Genomic DNA, 22811 nt, shown 5'->3' with positions numbered 1-22811 from the left:
GTCAGACAACCCGATCCTACAGGCCGCCATGAGGATTTAAAAGGGTGGCTATTGGATTGCTTCAGCAGTATGAGCTCAAAGGAGTTGGAACTAATGTGCACCTGGCATGAAATGAAGCTAGGGATGCAGTCATGATAGAGGGACCTGAACCCATTGCGAGACGAACACTCTCTCCGACTGAGGAATGGCACGAGGTCCATGCTAAGCCGCTGAATGTACATACCTCCAAAACAAGGCAACGCCGGTGCCCTCCGGGTGAAAGTTTGTTCAAGTTCAACAATGATGGCTCTTTCTCTCGCACTAGAAAATGTGGGTGGTGGTGGTGGTAAAAAACCACAATGGAGTCTTTGTTGCAGGGGCATCACATTTTTCCCCCATGCCGTTGATCCTTCCAGAGGGAGCCGAAGTTGTGGAATGTAAGCTGGCGGCAGAGCTGGTCAAGGAGATTGGGTGTCAAGGATTCATACTAGAGACAGACTGCGCCAAATACGAGGAAGGAATAGACAGGTCAGTGCTTGGCCCTCTGATAGAAGACTGCTCTTCGAGACTTCGATCAGGTGGAAATTAGGGCTGTGAGACGCACAACTAACATAGTCCTACCTCCGTTACGAAATGTGAGCCTCTTTAGAAAGGTATTCGGACCGGAGGTAGGTCATAACCTAGCAAGGGAAGGCTGTAGTAATAATTTATGTAAGATTTGGTTTAGTCAGGTGCCGGATTGAATTGCCTCGGCGCTGTCTGATGACACTTGATGTTTAAATAAAGGTGCAGCCTATTCCTCTCCAAAAAAAAAAGTGCGCTTCTTGATGTTTCTTGCTCCAACATTATTAACAAACAACAGAAGCACTTTCAGATTTTGTAAAAAAAGATGGCTAACTGACATGCATGAGTGCTAGAGATGAACTAGCCTGCATATTCCCAGGTCCATGTCAGAACTTGCATAAGTCTATACAAAACTGGGGCGAACAAAACCCTCTCGCTGAGTCGAGGCAAATCTGTGACCAATGGCTCCTCGAATCAGGTTTCCCGCAAGCTGCTGCCTTATTGCTCAGGGCAAAATGACGGGGCTAATATCCCATATGTCCTTGGCGTACTCGTGGATCGTCCGGTCACTGCTGAACTTGGGGGAACCAGCTGTGTTGAGGATAGACATTCTTGTCCATAGCTGCAGTTGAGACGAATCCGTGGTTAGAAGGATTGAACAACGTTAACCACATTTGAAACAGAAATGAAATATCCACAACAACAAAATAATGTGCATAATAAATAAAAAAATTGGGATGCGTGTATGTGAGCGTCTGCGTTTGTACTGTGTTTCAAAAAAAAGTGCATAAAAAATGAGACCCATGATGATCACATCTGTCTCATGAATTGTAGGCAAACAATTGCAGAAGGATAGAATGGTCTAGCTGGGTTCATCAAAGCTCATATATATCAACAGCCGATGCGTGAGTGGTTAACACATCTCGCAGCTGTATTCTCTTATTGTGTCTGATGTTCTTCTAATATAACGATAGATACTTCAGTTTCAACTAAGAAATTTTACTACAGTTGGGTTATGTCGTCCATAGTGGAATACCAGGAAGTTCGCATAATCAATGTGCATTTCACCAAGAAAACAAACGGCGTTAGTCAGACAACTTACCTTCTGATCTCGGTATGCCTCATCAACTTTTTCCTGGCATTCAATGTAACTGGGAAAATCCTTGCCAACAAGAAAATAATCTGCACGCCCATAACCTTCATTTCCTTCCAAAGAACCCATCAATTCATCATAGTTGCTAGCCCCAAAGACGCCACGGCGGACATATTCCTTAACCTCTTCAAATCTCGGATCAGGCACAAACTACAAGTGCAAAGGAAAACAGTAAGATTAAGATTTTGCTTGAGCTAAACTACTTCGACCAAAAAACGGTAGTATTTCCTGATGACATAAACAAGTCCGGTACCTTTCCCTCAGCTCTCTCTTGCCTCAAACCAGCTATTTCAGGTGTGTGTGCACCAAAAAGGAAGAAGTTTTCCTCTCCAACCTCCTCTCGGATCTCCACATTCGCACCATCCAAAGTTCCAATAAGAATACAGCCATTCATTGCAAACTTCATGTTGCTGGTTCCACTAGCTTCCATTCCAGCGGTACTGAATGGATAATATGAGTGTAAGCAATGCACATATATTGTATAGAAATGGAAAATAGGGGTGCCACTTCTGGATGGTCCTATCCCCATCAAGGTATATATGTATTATAATAAGCAAAAGAAAACACATGAAAAAAATCAACATCAGGCAATCCAGGTAATATTCCTTTTCTGTGTATTCACGTAGTCAAGGAGCATGAACTATAAAAGAGTGGCAGCATATTACCTGATATGCTGAGACAATTCACTGCCAGGAATGAGCGTCTCAGCAACACTAACATTATAATCTGGAACAAATACAACCTGCATAAAAAACCAAAATCATCAGAATCTTAATCTGTTACCATGCTTTTACCTCATCTAGTTATTAGTAATATCAGCATCAGATGTTTGATAACAATAAAAGGGCCAGAAAAACAGTGGCTATTCATTTCTCAATTTTACAAGCACCGATATAACGAACATCTACTGCTCTGTTTCTTTTGACATGAAAATTTTACTTCCCTTTTTTCTTCTGAAACACACTGCGTTTCAGCTTCGTCAGAACATATTTCCAATGACAGAAGATGAAAATTAAAGATGACTGGTGACATTAAAGACACGAATTTACCTTCAGTAAATCTCCAATGTCAGGATCATAATTTACAGTAGCTGCGACATCTGTGATAAACTTCACAATTCTTTTTGCCTGTACATAAGTGGCAAACGCTTTCCCACCAAATATGCAAACCCTTGGAACAAAGCTCTTTATTCTCTCTTCTGCACTCATTTCTTTCATCTTCTTGTAGCGGTAAACGATTCCAAGGATATTTAGCAGTTGCCGCTTATATTCATGTATCCTTTTTATCTAAGTGTCCAGTTCACAAGAACTGAGTTAAACAATAGTTAAAAGAACACAAACATTTTCTAGTACAAAATATACCTGCACATCAAACATTGCATCTGGACTGACAACATATCCGGTCTTGTCTCTTATCAGCGAAACTACTTTCATCTTGTTATTCCTTTTAGCAGTACGCCATTCAGATTGCAGGTCCTCGTTATCAGCAAACTGTTACAGGATGAACAAATATCAATGCAAAAGTAAGGCATAGGTTACATGCAAGTGAAGGAAGCATTAGATTACTGATTATTGGGTAATAAATCACTGGAAGTACCTTCTTTAGTCCTGCAAGTTCATCAGTGTTCAGAATCCAGTCATCAGAGCCTATCCATTTTGAAATGATTGTACTTAATTCAGGATTACAAAACCGGATCCAACGCCTTGGAGTCACTCCATTTGTTTTATTTTGGAATTTAGTAGGCCACATCTGCGAAAGAACACAAGAAATGGCAGAGGGTGAAATACCATATCACTTGAGCAGAAAATAATATTGCAGTTTCCAAATCCTCGTGCAAATACCTCGTAAAAGCTATTGAACACATCTTGCTTAACAATTTCACTGTGAATCTCAGCCACGCCATTAACTGAGTGTCCTCCCACAACACTGAGGTTTGCCATTCGAACAACTCTAGATAAATTAGGATCGTATTTTACAAATGGATCTAACTCATCCTCAGAATCCTCCTTTTCTGAATCAGCAACATCTTCAGATTCGGCATTTTTCTCCATTGTCTCGGATAGAATGCTGTCCTCCTCTCCCGGCTCAATTTTCTCCTCAACTTCAGCAATAGAGTCCAAAGATTCGACAAGCAACTTCCCATCCGATTCAGCAGCAGATTCCTTTTTCTCTTTAGGTTTAACAAACAGTTTGGCAATAGAGGCGGGAAGATCAACATTATCTAAGATCCTCATTTCTTGAAGCTTCTGTTTTAACAGTGAAATATCTGCCGTTCCATATTTTGAGATGATGCAATTCATCAGCTGTTTTAAATCAATGATGAAGACAAGTAAACCATAAGTGGAACTATAGAGCATGGAATTAATTGTATAATCTTCTCTGCACATTTGGTACCTCCTCATCAATTCTTTCTATAATTTCAACATGTCGAGGTAGAAGTTTCTGCATAATGTCCAAGCTCCACTTCTCCAGAGCTTCAGGAAGCACCGTGTGGTTAGTGTATGCAACAGTTCTAGAAACGATGTGGAAATCAGACAATCAGTCCATAATTGAATATAAGACAAATGAAGAAAAAAAAATAGTTAACTGGAACTGGAGTAATAACAGCTTAACACATCAATCTGTAGTCCCCTTCTGTGATACCTTTCCGTGATACTCCAAGCTTGATTCCAGCTCAATCCCTTCACATCCATCAGTATTCTCATTAACTCAGGAATGCACAGTGTTGGATGAGTGTCATTCATCTGAACTGCAACTTTAGATGGGAAGTCCTCCCAGTTGAGAGAATCACCAGCTCTTGTCTCAAAACGAGAAATAATGTCCTGCAATGAGGCCGAGCATAATGTATATTGTTGCTTCAGGCGAAGAACTTTCCCCTCTGATGATTCATCCCCTGGATACAACACGTGGCATATCTGGCATGATGAGAAGACCAGTAATCAAACTTAAGTTAGGCGTAATAACTTTTGTCCAGAGTGGTCACAACTGTAAGTATTACTAAAGGTCTATAACATAACACAAAGGAAAACTTGAATATAAAATATAATTGTAAGCCATTGAACGCATGGGGAAAAGCCTATAATTTGGCCCATGCACACTTAATGGTTAATGGTAGTGATGCTCAAAGATGGGTTGGAACAAATCCGTCCAAACAGGCAGCTTCAGATGCTATTACAACTGTAGGTATCTTCTCTGGTCATGCTGTTTAGCAATTTAAAAAAATGAATATGCGAACAGTGGCGGGTTTTGCATGGTTCAAGAAAATCATTCTCCTACTTAATGGTCTATCTACCCAATACAGAAAGACTCAAAAGGTAATAATAGAAATTATAGGCTAAGTCTTCCATGTCAAAAATTCTTCCAAACTGTGCCATCTACAGACAACAGACTACTGAACTACAACCATATCTCATCAGACTTATTTTTTTATTGACACAGAGGAGCAATGTAGCATGATGCATATGCTGAGATTAATTAAAGCAGAACAAGCAAAAAAAACACAAATAGACCCTAAACAGTTGCAAACACCAAATGAAGAGGTCACGGATGCACTACCTCTGTTCATTTTTACTTGTCATTTTGACACTATCAAACGTTTGGCTGCACACATTTTAAAGTGGCATCTAAGAGAGAGCGCAGTAACTACTCATAGATATTGTTTAGCCTACTCAAAAATAAAAGTCAAAGAAAATACCTTTTCAGCATTTAGATGAGCTTCATTAGCCTTGGTATGATCCCCAGCATTAAAAGCTCCCAAATCAAAATTCTGTGATGGTACTGTTGTTGACCAAAGACGGAGATTATTAGTAGTTTTTGTCTTGTAACCGGGAATAGGAACATCATGCGCCACAGCCTTGATATTCTCTCCTCCAATCCAGTGCTTTCTCCCATCAGTGCCTTCAACAACTTTTCCGTAGAATTTTACAGGATAAGAGACATCATTTCTTACAATCTCCCATGGATTTCCCATCTGGAGATATAGCATGCAGGTATACATGGCGTAAAAATTTAGCATGAAGGTCTTTAAATAGTTGCTAGCATCAAATGGTAAAAACGAAGATGGCGACATAAGACTACCTCTAACCAATTCTCAGCTACCTCCTCCTGACCATCCTTTGTTATGATTTGCTTAAAGAGGCCATATCTGTACCGAAGTCCATATCCCCATGCTGGATAATTTAGGGTTGCCAGAGAGTCCAGAAAACAGGACGCTAGACGGCCTAGACCACCATTTCCAAGGGCAGGATCTGGTTCCTGTTTTATTGTAATAAAAAGGTAACATATCTAGTCTTAAGATTTCTAAAACACAAGGCATTGTAGACACCAATAAGCTCATGTTTTGGCATAATTTCATAGTTACTCCCAAAACTGCATGAAGAATATAACTCAGATGGTGGAACGCCCAGAAAAAACCTTTCCTTTTCAAATAATGTTAAAACAAAACGAAATTAATGATTAATAATAAAAAGTGCTTTTTTTGTTGTTCAAATAATGAGTATGAGATAACTTATATATATAATAAAAACTAATCACTGGAAAAATTTGCTTACCTGACTAGCAACATCCTCTAGGTCCTGTCCAAGTTGTTTTAACGCTTCTGCATATTGTCCTGTTAGCTCTAGGTTGCCAATAGCATTTGTAAGTGCTCTTCCCTACAGTACAGAAAAATAATCGCATAATGTCATAACACAGTTACCAAAAGGTAAGAGATTAGTGTAAAAGAAGTAGACTGTGAGACCTGCAAGAACTCCATGGACAGGTAATAAGCCTGCTTTACATTCACTTTGTTGTAATAGTCATATGTCGCATTCCAATTCATTATCAGAGCATCAAAAACACTTCTAGCAGTTGCATGGTAAGCCTTTAGGGGTGAAGAGTGCTCTGGAGAGAACAAGGGTGTGAACTCCGCATGGTGCGTGATGTTTGATGCGATGGCAGATGAACCAATAGAACTTAGCACGCTTGAAATCTCTGAGTTACAAGAAGAAAAAACATTAGCATTTGAAATCTTATAAGGAGTAGGTATTATTACACAGTCAAAACTAAAAACTACATGAAATAGTTACTCTGATGTGAATATTCTTGTGCAAGACTAGATATGTACTGTAATACTGTATCACCATTTGCTGATGTTATGGGTACCAATGTACAGCAATGTACATGTATTTTCCTCATTAGTCAATGAGAAGCAGTTCAGAGTGCCTTTTCATCAAAACAATGTTCAGGTTGAGTTGTGTCATGTTTAATCCTTTCCCACAAAAATTGCTGTTCGCTACCAATTTTACGCCTTAATTCAATGATTCTAAAATTCACACTGTTGTTCCAACCACCTTCGGAAAATATTCATTGGAATAACTATCCTGCTTGATTGCCAATTTGAAGTGCTATAGCCTATAGTGTTCCGGTCACCGTCAGAAATGTTGATACTGCTAACTGTTTAGCAAAATCTCAAACAATTTAGTTCGCTGCTGCAGATTTGAGGGTTTTTTAAAAAAAAATCTACAATCCCTAGAAATAGTACGGCAGCATTTGCTGCATCATCATCAGACAAACAACGACAGACCTATGGCAGTCCACGCCGAAGAATGTTTCAGAATTCCCTATTCTAGGTACAGCATTCTAACTTGATGCGGAAAACTACTCCGCACACCGTCAGAACAGCAGCCAGTTCTAAACTCAGTAATTCAGAATACATTTGCTGAAGTTTATTAGCAAATTAAAATGCTCTTCTCGACCCCGATCCCTGATAAATCCTAGAGCAACAAATTAGCAATGACCGCACGAGAAAATCAACAGCCCGTCAAAGCTCCCGCAGCATCACAATTCCGGAACGCCCGCACACGCACGACGCAGGGCAGGAGGATCATACATCCGCACGGCATCCACAGAAATTCAAACCACATCACTACCGACCAGCATCCACTTAGTCACACAGTTAACGGGAGGCGCGCGGCCGCTTACCTTCCTCGGTGGAGGCGGAGGCGGACCCCCGCACCTCCCGATCGCTCGCCACGCTCCGCACCACGAACCCCCGCCGCCGCCGCGTCGGCGCGGCCCCGGCGCCTACGCCTACCGCGAGCGGTCGGGAGGCGGTGGCGAGCGGCAGCGGCGGCGAGGCGGTCACCATTGGCGCCACTGGTGATGTGCAGCAGTCCGCGCGATGCGGTGCGTCGCGCTCCTCTGTATCCGAGCGAGCGAGTGATGGCCCTTGCTTCGATGAATGAAACGAAATGAATCGCAAGGCGTTAATAAAATAATATCTCTCCGTCACCGCGCGTGCCGTGCCGTGCAATGGTGGCCGCGGTGGGGCCCGCGCCAGGCGTGGCTCGTGCGCCGCTGTGTCAGTTCGTGCTTCTACGGCTGGGAATCGCTCCCGTGCTGAAAACCCTTTTGTCGTGATTATTTTGGACGGCTGGGAATGGCTCTTCCTTTTTTCGGTAGAGTTTTGTTTCCTTGTAATAAAGCTTTTTCAGCAGTGATTTGGAGTTTTATCATTCTGTTCTAGAGTGTGGCACAGCCGTGGGAATGTACATGGTCGAATGCAAAAAAAATAAAAATATTTTAAGTTGTTTACATGTGCAACACACAACCCCTTACCCTTCGTCGGCACCAGGTTGTTCGATGCGTTTGTGGACATTGTTTTTTTTCTTGGAGGCATCGGCGTTCTCTCTTGGCATCAGGTATAATTTGGCGGTTCAGATGGTGCGGCCTCGAGAGCCCTTCGTGGAAGTTGTTGGGTGTTGGCCAGGGTCGCTTAGATGACACATCTCACATCTGTGTGGCCTTAGGGCCACTGTGGCAGTTGGCGGCAGTGATTGTCGATGTGATTGAGCCTTCTCACGACCCATGTCCTTCGCTTCAATGATTGGTGGAGGCTTCGTGTCATTTCTATCTTGTTCTCTCCTAGAATTTTCGTGATAAACTGGACAATTATTTTCTTCTATACGGAAATTCATAAACCATACCACTTTTGAGTTGTTCTAAGAAAAACTGTAAGGTGAGGTTTTCACCATTGGTGGTGATAACAATATCTTGTAGTTCTATCCAATTAACCAACTAATCTTCCTTTGAAATATAATCAGCGTGCCTATAACTTCCTCTAACTTGAAAATATTGATTGGGATTTCTTGAATGCTAAAATGATCGAGAAATTGGATGCATGGATATGATTTTGCCTCCTTTGGGGTAAGATTAACTCTAGGACTCTTGTCTCTTTTTTATACCATCCTATGACATGTCTATGTATTTGCTCAATAAATCTTTATTGAGATCTTAAATAAGCACAGAAGAAGACTTTCTAGGTTGGTAAAGGAAAGAACAATAAGTATCATTTTTTTAGGAAAAACCACCATGGTAACTTTATTAATATCAAGTAATAGTTACATCATTCACGAGAGTATTAAGGATAAATTTAGGAGGCTCCTCCACCCAATTACATGAAATTTTAATATGAAAGCAAGACCTAGCAATCTCGCGAAAAACTACATTTACATCTCTCGAACAGTGGCTAAACTCAACTTTCCCTACTAAACTTGCATTACTAACACAATCCGCATAAATCGTTGTAGCATCATTGAACATATGTTCATATAGGCCGCAATATTGTATCACCTACATTGAATCTGTTTGCGCTTCAACAATACTGACACCAATTGATACTGCCATTCTAAGCCATGTCTCATGGCCAACCAGGGGCGGAGCCAACGTACGAATAATGGGTGCATATAGTACACCTGAAGTTACATTTTTACTCATATTTTTTTATATTTATTTGATTTTATATTGCTATGTATTTAAGTTAGCCATATGTATACAAGCTGCTGCCAAAAATAATGGGAGTACATTTGTACAACCATGTACTGATCTGGCTCCGCCTATGTGGCCAATGCCTCGGTCATTGCTGCAGATGGCACATGTGAGATAAATTTGGACGAGGCCGCAACAAAGCATCCATGGTAGTCCCTGATAACTGCATATGTTACACCGAAGTGTTCATGTATATTAAAAGTTGCATCCACATTCAGTTTAACGAAGTGCATGCGTGACTTCTCCCATGTACATTTCAATGTCGACTTTCGGCTTTGTTTTCTTTATCAAAATTGGCAGCAAGGCCTCGGATGTTCATCGCACATTTTACTATAGGCGTACATGACTCACCATGTGTTCTCCTTCTTCGAATCCACCAAATGTACCAGCTTGTGACCGCCACCAATTCCTGGATTTTGAAAGCCGAGCAGCCAAGAGCATCAGCCGGTGTTGATCTCAATAACTCCTCTAGTACTACTGAACTTGAACGATCAGTTTGCATAACAACTTGAACTATATCATCTAGTCCCAGTACACGCCATAAGTCGGATGCATGTTGACACAAGAATAGCATATGCTTGACATCTTCGGGGCATGTATCACATAGAGGGCATTGACCACTGGTTCCAATGTGTCTATTAATCAAAATAGATTTCAGTGGTAGTATTCCATGCATAGCGCACCAAGAACAAAAATTAACCTTTGCCTAGCCACATAAAATCATCAACATCATTATAATTACAGGGGATTTGCATAATGCCTCTCATATCAAGGGGAGAAAATAAGCTAGCTAGTAGCCCTTGATCCTAGTGTCCTAAAATCGCATCAATCAGTTCATTTCCCTTCGTGTATATTGCATGCCCTCGAGGAGTAGTCACTTTTCTATCCGGGGTTCTAGGAATCCATGGATACTTCCAAATATTAATTGAGTCACTGTTTCCCACATGCCAAATAAATCCCCTCTTTAAAGTTTGTATCCCAGCCACAATACTCTGCCATGTAAAGGATAATCCCGCAATCGTACTATGTTAAATGGGTTAGAGTTTGTAGATTTAAAGAAAAATTAGCCTCAGAAATAACAAGCTCAAGATATAAAACATTAGGCGCCTTTGCAAATGGTAGTGTAAACTTGAAACTCGGGAGGAACCTTGACAAAAGATTGTCAAAGCTAAATACTTGAGATTTCTTTTGTTGGTGTTAAAAATGAGAGCAAGCAATTCTTCATGTTGCAAGGCTTTACTAGAAGTGAACAAAAAAACTTGTTTTAAGGGTAGAAAGGTGGTTCTAAATAATGATAATTTAGTGAGAATTTGATTAGATCCCTAGTTGAACTACTCCTATGTCCACCAGCCATCCTGTGATATTGGATACTATTTCTCAAGCTCATCTTTTAGCAAGTCTCGAAGGTCCATCAAAATATCCTATTTGGATAAGGTAATTTCCATTTGCAATCTCAGTTAGATGATATTACAAATCATGCCAATCATGTTTAGAAATGAGGTTCCTAATGGGAAGGGGAAAAGATCCTATTAAGACAATGCTTTCCTTTGAAGGTCCATTCAAGATGCTACGCTTAGTAAGGAGAATATGAAGAAAAAAAATTGGTGTGAATGTCCTCATTGATCTCTCAGTAGCAATGTGGATACCACCAATCATTTTTGTGTCGCTTATTGTACTGCAAATAGTTGTTTAGGGCTCTTTGAAAATATATTTTTGGATCTAACTCTTACACTGAATCTCTTTGGCAATGTCATGCTTCGCTTCATGCATACCTTTCTTATTGTTGATGCCTGCTAGGTTACTTGGAGTACGAGGAATAAATTTCCTTCTAAGCAATATGTGATCAAGTCCTCTATTGTTATCATCTTTAATATGTGTTCCTTCATCTTTTATTGGGCACGGCTACACATGTGATGAGGAGAAGCTTGGAATCGGTGCACACCAACTGATGACTTCCGCTGCGACTTTGACAAGTAGTACTCCTCAACAGTGGAGCATGACACGAAATTATGGGTGGGCCAATAATCAGACAGTGGGCCGTGAGTGGGCTATTTACTGTTCATGACTCACATTATGACAAAACATAAGGGAAAGATTGTAGAGGAGGGTGGGACACGTCCTAGTACGACCCACTCGTAGCATCACCAATACTACTCAAGCTAATCCAATTGTTAGAATTTTGTTGTGAATCACTATGCCATGATGTGCTGAACTGGTCTGCTCAAGCTATGTGAAGTTGAAGCTTTGTCAGATAGATTTTATCTAATCTGCTAGCCATGCATTAGGTTAGTTTCGTTGCCTGAAACTTGTAATATGTGAAAAAGTTAACTTTTCTTACACCTAAGATGTTAATGCTAATAGGTTTAACTCATAGTTGAACAAACCCATTAGGTATTAGCGGCGTCTATGACTCGATCGATTCCCCGTCCCACGTGCTCATGGTACCACTAAACCTGAAGAACCTCCAACGTTTCATCCGCGTACTTAACTCATACAGTTTGATCGGCGGTATGGTATGCACTTTTTTTGGGAAAAGTTATCAACATATTTCTGCATGAAAAACACCAAAATTCTACAAGATTATTTTGGTAAATACCTAAAAAAACTATAAAACATTAAAAAGTTTCCATTTTAATTTTACATTTGTTTTAATCGTACATGGCGTGGGTGTAAAGCCGTTTCCGCCCTGCCACGGTTTGGAGCCCAGGCCCAAGGACACGGACCACGTGTGGCAAATATGTGGCCCAACCCCGTCCCCGTGGTCTCGTCCAAGTACAACTAACCCCGACTCGACCGCGCGGACCCGGTCCATGAGCCGGAGCACGTTACGCACCATCTGTTGTGCACACTGCACTGAATTCGCAAAGCTCCAAGATCTCTCAACCGTTCTCGGCGGCGGCAAAAGTCCGATCTCTCCACAGTCCACAGACCACCAGACAAACACCATTGGCATTAGGCGACATGAACAAATTAGTGATCCCGTTGCTGCACGCTGTACTCATCCGTCCGGTCCATGACACGACCGGCTCGTCTCGTCATGGAGGAGGGAGCCACTCGATCGCCAGCCAGGCAGGCAGGCTCGCTGGGTGCGCACGGCGACGGCGTGCGACCCCACGCTGACACGTACTGGGGCCCGGGGCCAGTTGTACCGCCACCTGTGCGGCGCAGCGCTTGTTTCTATCTCCAAGCATTCATATCGGTTGATCGACCTGATCGGCTCCAAGCTCTCTTCCCTGCTTGCTTGCTACCAAGCTCCGTTGGCCGGTTCACGGTCTCCGCCGTTCATGGGACATGCCTTCCTTCGCCTTCCTCCGCTCCCCATCCAGGTAAGCTACAGCGCGCTTGCAGTGTGTGTGTGTGTGTGTCAATGGTGACGGCTTGATTCCTCGATTTTGGCGGCTGATCGTGCGTTCTGTTTCGTGCTGCGACGACCTAGGTTGCTCGCGCAGGCGCGGGACGGGGTCAAGAGGGCGCTGGGCGTGGGCGGCGAGGAGCAGAGCGGGGATGAGGAGTCGCAGGCCGGCGGGAGCGGCGGTACCAACCGCCGCCCAGCCCTCGCAGCGGGGCCTCCAGGCGAGTGCTACGCGTGCACGCAGCCGGGGGTGCCGGCGTTCCACTCCACGACGTGCGACCAGGTGCACTCGCCCGACTGGGACGCGGACGCCGGGTCCTCGCTGGTGCCCGTGCAGCCGCAGCCCCACTCCTCGCACCCCTCCCCAACCACCTCCCCGGCCGCCGCCGCGCGCTGGCTGTTCGGCCCGGTGCTGGACCCGCGGAGCAAGCGCGTGCAGCGCTGGAACCGCTGGATCCTGCTCGGCCGCGCCGCCGCGCTCGCCGTCGACCCGCTCTTCTTCTACGCGCTCTCCGTCGGCCGCGCGGGGGCGCCCTGCATGTACATGGACGCGGGGCTGGCCGCCGCCGTCACCGCGCTCCGCACCGCCGCCGACCTCGCCCACCTCGCGCACGTCCTCGTCCAGTTCCGCCTCGCCTACGTCTCCCGCGACTCCCTCGTCGTCGGATGCGGCAAGCTCGTCTGGGACCCGCGCGCCATCGCCGCACACTACGCGCGATCCGCCAAGGGGCTCTGGTTCGACCTCTTCGTCATCCTCCCCATCCCACAGGTCAGCTCACCTCACTTCATTTCATTTCACCGCTCGAATATCTACCATTCTCCACCATGGAATTCAACCATTAGAAGAACACGACATGCCTTGGCTAAGTAGGTGGGCAATCAAGTGCGACCGAATTATGGGGGATTCGCCCCCATGTCTGGTTTGTAGAGCACCGCAACGTCCTTGTCGGAAATGTTAACAGTACGGGCCAGCCAGTTCATGTGTAAATTTGCAGGCAGGTTGCCCTACTCTCTACTGAATACTGATGGCTGCTGTTACCTACGTGTCCGGCCATGTGTGCTGTGGCAGCGAGGGTCCAGCCTACTGGAATGGCCTCGACCCCAGTAGAGTATTCCGATCCAAATTAGCAATGGATGATACAACACCACAACGCCCTTGTCGTAAACGTTAACAGTAGAGTGTTTGTGTTATACACCTGCGAGTTCATGTCACCTAGGTGTCCGGCCATGTGTGTAGTGCCAGTGAGGGTCCATCCTACTGGAATGGCCCTGAACCTAGTAGAGAATTCCGATCGAAATTAGCAGCATGGATGATAGAGACTGATGCGATTACGGAATAAGTACGGATGGTTACAAGAGGACTAAGGCCAATGAGCAATGATTGGCAGCTTCAGAATATGACCATGGATGTAACAGGGAAACCTAACAATCATCATTCATGAAGGAAAATATCAGGGAGAATGACGGTTCAATTATGCAGATCTGCATGCAATATGCTCATTGTCGATCGGCTTGCTGCATGCTTAATTAAGGTGGTTCGCTGGCCACTGCCGGTCCACGTGGAGACCAACATTATATAGGTGTAAAATTGTGATTTGCCATGCAGTTTAACAGACATATATCTCATTTCACCTCTGCCTCCCATGTGGCTGGTGTTTTAATGCTGATTTTGGCTGCTTTATGTCTTCTTCGCCGATATATGCTTATCAGTCCTAGTCGATCAGATCGTCCGGTAATGTTCAGTGTGTATTATTGATGCTGTCAAATTTTACGCGGGGAACTCGACGTGTGTAGTTGTAGCAGTGTAGCACGGCATATGGATCAGCCATGGCCACAAAAATGGTAGTACTGTCCTTTTCATAATTGATTATGTGATGATTTATACGAAAATCGAAGAGCTGTTATATTGTTCAAAAGGGACCGCTCAATTATCGGTGTGATGGAATTAAACATATTCTCTTTTTTCACATAGATTAAGTTCTATTGACAGTAGTGTTCTGAAAGTGGGATGTTAAGGGAATGTGCTTATGTGGGTTACTATGGTGAATCGAATTTTAATTATCGTAGCATATTACTAGCTATATATATTGAAGATATATATTCTTGTAGGACCATATTGAAATTATCATGAAGATATAGTTTGAAGATATATTCCTTTTTGCACCGCAAACTTTCATGGAGCCTGTAGGTTGCTCAATGCTTACTAGCGAAACAGTCGCAATGCATATACAAATCCTTTTGGAATTTTTAAAATTCTTGTAAATTACTGTTTTACTCAATAATTTGACCCATCGAATTCTGCAGATCATCTTCTGGCTGGTCATACCAAAGCTAATCAGAGAAGAGGAAGTTAAAGTCATCATGACGATATTGTTGCTTATATTCGTATTGCAATTTCTCCCCAAGGTGTATCATAGTATTTATATCATGAGGAAAATGCAGAAGGTGACAGGCTACATATTTGGAACAGTATGGTGGGGATTTGGTCTAAATCTGTTTGCCTATTTCATTGCTTCGCATGTGAGTATTCTCTCTTCCATTCGTTACGCAAAGGACTATAAACAAAATCATGGACAAGGAATCCCGGAGCCTCTCTCTCAGTTTCATTGGGTGCAATTTATTGCAATCATAGATATCTAGTTGTTAGTTTTGCCAATGATGTTCTGAATTTAGAGCACACCTAGCAGTAATCTTGTCACACAAAATCAAAGGTTGCTCTACAGTATCTGCAAAAGTTGCTCAAATTTCTAAAGGCAATTATTGTCTCAAGGGGAAGTACGAAGCTGTTTATATTAAAAAAATCATTATTCATATTATTGCTGAGCAGGAAAACTGTCCTAGACACTCATCTACTATCATTCTTCTTTTAATTTCTTTTTTTTTTTCTTGTGGGGAATCGCATATATCATGTTGATGTTGAATGCTGGTTGAATGAAGGCCAGTTGTCGGTCAAAAGACCAAGATGCACATTAAATTAAATAGCATAATGGCTTCAACACATTTTACTAATATGTTCCTTTTTGGAATTCCATATGAAGGCACAGTTCCTAATTTAAGGGATCGTGCATGCTACATTATTATTTACAATGTTGATTATTCATCATTATTCTGCTATTTCCAGATTGCAGGTGGATGTTGGTATGTTCTTGCGATTCAGCGTGTTGCCTCTTGCCTCCGAGCAGAATGCCATAAAACCAACAACTGCAATTTGATGTCCCTGGCTTGCTCTAAGGAGATGTGCTTTCAGTTCCCTTGGTCAGATATTAGTGAATTGGCATGTGATACGAACTTAACTTCTTTTGGTCAAACAAACCTGCCGGCCTGTCTAAGTGGTAATGGCGCCTTTGCTTATGGAATCTACAAGGGAGCTCTTCCTGTTATCTCGAGCAATTCGCTAGCTGTGAAAATCCTCTATCCTATATTTTGGGGACTCATGACTCTCAGGTAATTTAGCATGTTAATATCACCCATTTTCTGAAATTGAATTTGTTTTCCTCTGCATCCTGCAGCTGAGGCTGTTATTCTATTTGAGTGTGCATATTCCTCTCAGTTTGATATGTGAGAAATTTTCCAGTTTCTTGGGTCAGCAAGAAAAAAAGTTCTATTCCATGGTTGTTGTATGCACCTGTTTTCTTATTAATTGTTCCCTCATGGGAACAAAACAGTTAGTTCTTTGTCTTGGCAATATATTGCTCTACCACCATCTCACTTATATCTCATACAATTGGCATGCATTAATCGGCAGTACCTTTGCCAATGATCTTGAGCCGACGAGCAACTGGCTTGAGGTGATATTCAGCATCATCAATGTACTCAGTGGGCTGATGCTCTTCACGTTACTGATCGGAAACATACAGGTATGAAGTGCTAGCTCTCCTCCTTGGCGTTCCGATCGTTTTTACTGCACTCTGCAGCTGGCTGGCTTCAGTAACAGTAACAAGTAGTGATGCATTTTGTTGCAGGTATTCTTGCACGCCGTCCTGGCGAGGAAGCGGAAGATGCAGCTGCGGTTCCGGGACATGGAATGGTGGATGAGGAGGAGGCAGCTGCCGTCCCGGCTGCGTCAGAGGGTCCGGAAGTATGAGCGTGAGCGGTGGGCGGCGATCACCGGCGACGAGGAGATGGAGATGATCAAGGACCTGCCCGAGGGGCTCCGGCGGGACATCAAGCGCTACCTCTGCCTCGAGCTCGTCAAACAGGTGCCGCTGTTCCACGGCATGGACGAGCTGATCCTGGACAACATCTGCGACCGGCTGCGTCCCCTGGTGTTCTGCGGCGGCGAGAAGGTGATCCGGGAGGGCGACCCGGTGCAGCGCATGGTGTTCATCCTGCAGGGGAAGCTCCGAAGCTCGCAGCCGCTGACCAAGGGCGTGGTGGCGACGTGCGTGCTGGGCGCCGGCAGCTTTCTGGGCGACGAGCTGCTGTCGTGGTGCCTCCGGCGGCCGTTCCTGGACCGGCTACCGGCGTCGTCGGCGACGTTCGAGTGCGTGGAGGCGACGCAGGCTTTCTGCCTGGACGCGCCGGACCTGCGGTACATCACGGAGCACTTCCGGTACAAGTTCGCCAACGACAAGCTCAAGCGCACCGCGCGGTACTACTCGTCCAACTGGCGGACGTGGGCGGCCGTCAACGTGCAGCTCGCCTGGAGGAGGTACAGGGCCAGGAAAATGGCGACTGTAGTGGTGATCCCGCCGGCCGGCACGGAGGGGACCGAGGACGGGGACCGCCGGCTCCGCCATTACGCGGCCATGTTCATGTCGCTCAGACCGCACGACCATCTCGAGTAGGCCTACTCGGTAGTCGGTACTGGATGATGAATAGGTTTGTGGGATGCAGCAGCGTGCGTGGAGGGGCCATCGATCAGGCATGTCAATGTGCCGGACGTACGGCGAGCGGTTGTACAATGTGTATTTGTCGTCGTTGTCCTGACAGACAGGGCATTCACATTCGTTTGTCAGTTAAAGATGATCAATAATGGAGGTGGTATATAATCTTGTTGGTTTTATTGTTCGATTTTAAATGGATTTTCCTAAGCAGAGATGGACTTCAATGCCTTATTTCACGAATTCTTTTGATGTTGCATATGTATGTTAATTTTGTAACAACCCCTTTAAAATTTGTTGTCAAAAGACGCGACAAATGTTGCAAAACTTTCCGGGTGTTTTCTACAAGCTTATCTTTTTAGGAATTGCTAAGTTTCAGCTAGCTGAGACGTAGCTTATGTCTCAGTCACGTCCTCCAACGCTGGATTTCGTTTTTTACTTGAAGATTCATGTTTGCTGTTGTTTGCACTTTGTTTAGACCTGCATTGAAACACACTGATGTAATTCGACTGAGACATAAGTTAAGTCTCAGTCGACTGAGATTTAGAGACACCCTATCTTTTCCTTGGATTTTTTCTATGTTGCATATGTGTTTCTAAAATACTTTTTTTCTTCATTGGGAGCTTAGCCCCAACCTCTGCATAAAGGTGATGCACACGGCTTTGCTTTATTTCATAGGATCCAGTATCAAGTAGCAAATACCAGATTTTACAACTCACGGATCACATAAAGTGGATGCAAAAATCAACCAACGAAACAAGATAAAAAAAACTCTTCTATGCATCTTGTAGTCGTTTAATATGCAACCAATCACACTGGCTGAATATAGCCCGTACAACCGCCATCAGCCGATTGCACTCAATATCCATAGTCTCTCGCTGGTCTGATGGGAGTAGGTAAGACCATATATGTATTGATAAAACCGTCCTACTAATAACCTCTAGAAAATTTGATTTTGCAACCCTGTTAAAAACAACATCGTTGAGGTAGTTCCAAATCGTCCAAATTAAAGCAAATACTCCTACTCGAATGCAAGCCTTGGTTTTCTTATCAATTCCATTTAGCCAATTAGCAAGCAAATTAGTAACAATAGCGGAATGTGGGATATTATAAGTGAAATGCACTACCCTTCAAACAAGACGCGAGAATGGACATGAAACAAACTTATGATCAATTGTCTCCTTAGATCCACAGACCACACAATTTATGCACCCACTTCAGTGTATTTTAGCGAGGTTATCTTTGGTTGATAACACCTTTTAAACAACAACCACATGAAAATCTTAATCCTCAGTGGTACCTTTACTCTTCAAATGTATGTTTTCAGAAACACAATATGCCCATATAAAAAGTCAGTACATAGACTTTACCCAAAAAAATCCCAAATGTGGCTAGGCACCATTTGAAAATATCTAGTTCATTGTTAAGAGATTCATTTATGAGCCTACACACTAAACTTATCCAAGTCTCCCATTTGTCATGTGTGTGCGCACGTGTGAATTCTATATTCAAAGGCGCATAATACAAGACATCCATGACCAAAACCTCTTTGTGTATCGTGATATTATAGAGAGATGGATATTGTTCAGATAGAGGTGTATCCCCTAGCCAGACATCCTCCTAAAACCGAGTATTTTTCCGTCCCATACAACAAAAGAACCTCAATGGAAGAAGTCATGTGTAACCCCCATAATCCCCTTCCGAAAAAGGGAATCCGAGGGTTTTGCTTGAACTTCAGAGAGTGTTTTATTCGTAAGGTACTTGTTATGCAGCAATTCATGCCACACACCCTTTTTCAGAGAAAAAGTTTAAATTGTCATTTGCTAAGTAAACATCTATTCTTTATATCAAGTACCTCTACACATCTATTTTCTACAAATAATGTTCTTTTTAGTCAACCTATATTTCCTTTTAAAGTCATCACTTTGCCAAAAAAAGAAAGCAAGACATGTAGAAATCTATTCTTTTGCGTACCCTTTGGGTATCTCAAAGAAAGACAATATGAACATTGAAAGGCTTGTTAGAATAGAGTTAATTAGGACAAAGACAGTCCCATATGAGAGCATCTTCCCTAGCCAAGATGCCAACTTCTTCTCGAAGCGTTTCTCAATTGGCTTTTATTTTTTATTCAGCAATCTCCTATAATGAATGGGAATGCCGAGATATTTCAAAGGCAAAGACCCTGTCTCACAACTAAGTATAGTTCTAGGGACTATCTATTTGGCAACCGAGTGTTTTCCTTTTCGGTAACACCTGAATTTTCTGTCCAATGATGCAGCGACAACTGTCGTGGTCTCTCTCCTCTTCCTAACAGAACAAAAGGTCGTTTTCTTGTCTGGTTTTTCTCCGGTTCTCTTTTTAAGAACGGAAAAAACCCACAACTCCCGGTGTTGGCTCGTGGGCACCTTCTGGCGACGCACGAAAAGCAGACAACAAGAACACATACCAGTCGCCAGATCCAAAACACAGGAGACGAGTGGAGGGAACCGAAACAAACAGAAAAAGGAGAGGGAAAACCCTCCAGGATCTAGATGGAAGAGGATGTTGATTGTTGATGCAGAATCCATCCTGGAGAACACCCAACTTAGCCAGGTTCTTCTATTTTCCTCCTAGAATCTCTGTCGTCTTTCCTCTCTGTTGCTCTTTTGTTCCTGCAAAAAAATCAAGGGAAGAACAGAAAAAGTAAGAGATGATAGACGGGGAACTATGCTTGTTCATGAATTTACTTGTACATGATTCTACTTGTTGATTCATATAATCCCATCAAGGATTCTACTAGTTCAATTAATGAAATCTGAGAAATAAGAAAAGTTACAGATAAAACACTGACATAAAAGAAGAAGACATGTATTAACTTCAGATTCATATAATCAATGTACATAGCAAGTGAACATACATGTGTGAGAAGTTAATACAAATAAATAGAACAGATTCCTGGTGAAAGAAACATAGCGTTTTCGGCTAACTATAACAGAACAAAACCAACTAACATTCTTTGAAGCAGACACGACACTGCTAAAAAGCCATCACATGCATATTTCTACAAAAGGATGCAAAATGGTATCATTTTCAGAAAAATCACTTGAAAAAAAAAAGCACAGCAACAACGGAAGCATGTTCAAAAAACATGAACTGGTTTCTTCATGACTTGAAACTAAAGCTTTTCGTACTGGTATATCTAACTTCATGTATCATATATTTACATTTACACTACCTTGTGTGTAGTTTACAATATATTCACACTGCATTTACAAGTATATTTACATGTATTTAACACTGTGAAAAAAGAAACAAATGTATTTACAGTGTACATGCGCTTGCAATTACATTTGCATCAGTGCATGTTAGTGGTGATACACTGTAAATGCAGGCTAAATTACTTAGCGGTGATACAACAACAACAACAACATTAAAGCCTTTTCCCAAGTAAGTTGGGGTAGGCTAGATATGAAACCCAGCAGAAACAAAAGGTAATTTTTCTTAGGATTTACAGTGTATTTGCAGTGCATTGAAATGAAAAAATAGGTCGGTTTTAACTGATACATTTTATTCATGTGCAGACTAAATTCTTAGAAAATAACTATGCAAATGAATTATCAAATCTGAAAACCAAAAACATCAAGGAAAAACTTTAAATTTGCCATGATGTATTTTCAGTGTATGTTAGTAGTGTATATACTGTAAATGCAAACTAAATTACTAAGTGGTGGCACACTATATATGCATGTGAAATTACTTAGGATTTACAGTATATGTACATTGTATTTACAGTGTAGATCACCAAGTCCAAAACAGGAGCATACAGAGTATGTTAGCACTGTAAATGCAAGCTAAATTACTAAGTGGTCACACAGTGTAAATGCATGCGACATTACTCAGGATTTACAGTATATGTACATTGTATTTACAGTCTAGACCACCAAATCCAAAACATGTGCATATAATTTCAAGTTCAAGACTGTGTGTTCAAAACAACAAGCGGGTAGGTACCTTTTACTTCCTCTAGGCTCCAGGACCACAACACACTGTAAACCAACGCAACCTGCTGGCTGTTGCTTGCATTTCAGAACCAAGTGGACATCCTCATTCAGTCTCGGAGAGAAAGATCGTTTCATGCTGCTGCGATTTTCAGACAGATCCTCACTAGATTCTTCAGGAGATAAGAATCCTAAAATAAAAGGAAACAAGTTCATAGTAAGATTTACTGTATCCCATCCATTCTGATTCATCAAGCTACGTTTTCATGTAATGAACCACTCCCATGTCATGAGCCATATTGAAGACACACATTTCTTACAAACACGCTTTTGTATTTCTTTACAGTGTATGTACAAGTTAACGCTAATAGGTAGGACATAGCTACGTGCTCTGGTGAAAGGGGATTCATCCAGGGGTTATTCACTTACTAGGCTAATGTCAAAATGGACAGTAACCTTAATTATAGCAAAGCGATCAGAACAAAATGAGGAGAAAGAAAAGGGCATACATTGCATATATATCCCCCATGACTGTCTATCCATTATTAAAAACTGGTACAAATACAAGAGAATTTACACTGCATATACATCCCCATGACTATGTATATCCAAACTGTCAAATGACTGTATATCCATCAACAAATTGGCTGCCCAAAACCAACACAGACAATCAAACGTGTTATTTTAAGTTAACAAAAAGATGAAACGAATTGCACAAGCGAACACTTAAGACATGGGCAGAAGCATAGTTGAGAAAGAGACAAAAATAATACAAACACTACACTACTTAGACTACAAACTGAACACGCTTGGCACCAAGTGCAGCTCAGAACTGACAGTGTATACACTGCATATACATTTGCAGCTCACAACTGACAGAATAGCAACTCGTATATGTGAACTAAAAACATGGTTGTATACACTACATATAAATCTGTATACGGAAAATTGCATCTCTCCCCACATGGTAGAAATAGGTGCAGGTGAACCTCTAAACATCCAAAAATGACCATAAAACCTATTGCAAAAACACACTGACAACTCACCTCTCATGAGGGATGAAAATCCACAGAACAAGTGAAGAACAATTACTCCCACTCACCTCTCATGAAACTGTGTTCCACCCGCTACTACATACTATATGACAATTTATCCCC

The 22811-nt window shown here is 42.5% G+C and overlaps 2 protein-coding genes across 2 annotated transcripts; one reads left to right on the top strand and one right to left on the bottom strand.

The window, feature by feature from the left end:
• Positions 1-786: 786 nt before the first annotated feature.
• Positions 787-7838, bottom strand: LOC124681504 (alpha-1,4 glucan phosphorylase L isozyme, chloroplastic/amyloplastic). Its single transcript, XM_047216414.1, has 15 exons — positions 7658-7838; positions 6435-6667; positions 6247-6348; positions 5774-5950; positions 5391-5666; positions 4340-4611; positions 4091-4208; positions 3538-3999; positions 3293-3445; positions 3058-3186; positions 2746-2982; positions 2362-2438; positions 1950-2136; positions 1646-1846; positions 787-1165 (listed from the first exon to the last, which is right to left on the bottom strand). Exons 1-15 carry the CDS (start codon positions 7821-7823, stop codon positions 1049-1051), a joined length of 2907 nt encoding a protein of 968 aa, XP_047072370.1. The 5' UTR covers positions 7824-7838; the 3' UTR covers positions 787-1048.
• A 4955-nt stretch (positions 7839-12793) lies between these two features.
• On the top strand, positions 12794-17653 carry LOC124681508 (cyclic nucleotide-gated ion channel 2). Its single transcript, XM_047216419.1, has 6 exons — positions 12794-12828; positions 12939-13623; positions 15159-15374; positions 15976-16298; positions 16600-16711; positions 16817-17653. Exons 1-6 carry the CDS (start codon positions 12794-12796, stop codon positions 17639-17641), a joined length of 2196 nt encoding a protein of 731 aa, XP_047072375.1. The 3' UTR covers positions 17642-17653.
• Positions 17654-22811: the final 5158 nt, after the last annotated feature.

This window comes from Lolium rigidum, unplaced genomic scaffold (assembly GCF_022539505.1).
Source record: "Lolium rigidum isolate FL_2022 unplaced genomic scaffold, APGP_CSIRO_Lrig_0.1 contig_45531_1, whole genome shotgun sequence".
Taxonomy (NCBI): Eukaryota; Viridiplantae; Streptophyta; class Magnoliopsida; order Poales; family Poaceae; genus Lolium; species Lolium rigidum.
Note: the sequence above shows the minus strand (reverse complement) of the source record. Positions and strands in the feature narration are given on the sequence as shown.

Coding starts and splice junctions, on each gene's coding strand:
- LOC124681504 (XM_047216414.1), bottom strand. CDS start 7,823: ATGGTGACCGCCTCGCCGCCGCTGCCGCTCGCCACCGCCTCCCGACCG. Junction 3,446..3,537: donor TGTTCAATAGCTTTTACGAG/GTATTTGCACGA, acceptor GTTCTTTCGCAG/ATGTGGCCTACTAAATTCCA. Junction 1,166..1,645: donor AGGCATACCGAGATCAGAAG/GTAAGTTGTCTG, acceptor TCTCAACTGCAG/CTATGGACAAGAATGTCTAT.
- LOC124681508 (XM_047216419.1), top strand. CDS start 12,794: ATGCCTTCCTTCGCCTTCCTCCGCTCCCCATCCAG. Junction 13,624..15,158: donor TCATCCTCCCCATCCCACAG/GTCAGCTCACCT, acceptor CGAATTCTGCAG/ATCATCTTCTGGCTGGTCAT. Junction 16,712..16,816: donor TACTGATCGGAAACATACAG/GTATGAAGTGCT, acceptor ATTTTGTTGCAG/GTATTCTTGCACGCCGTCCT.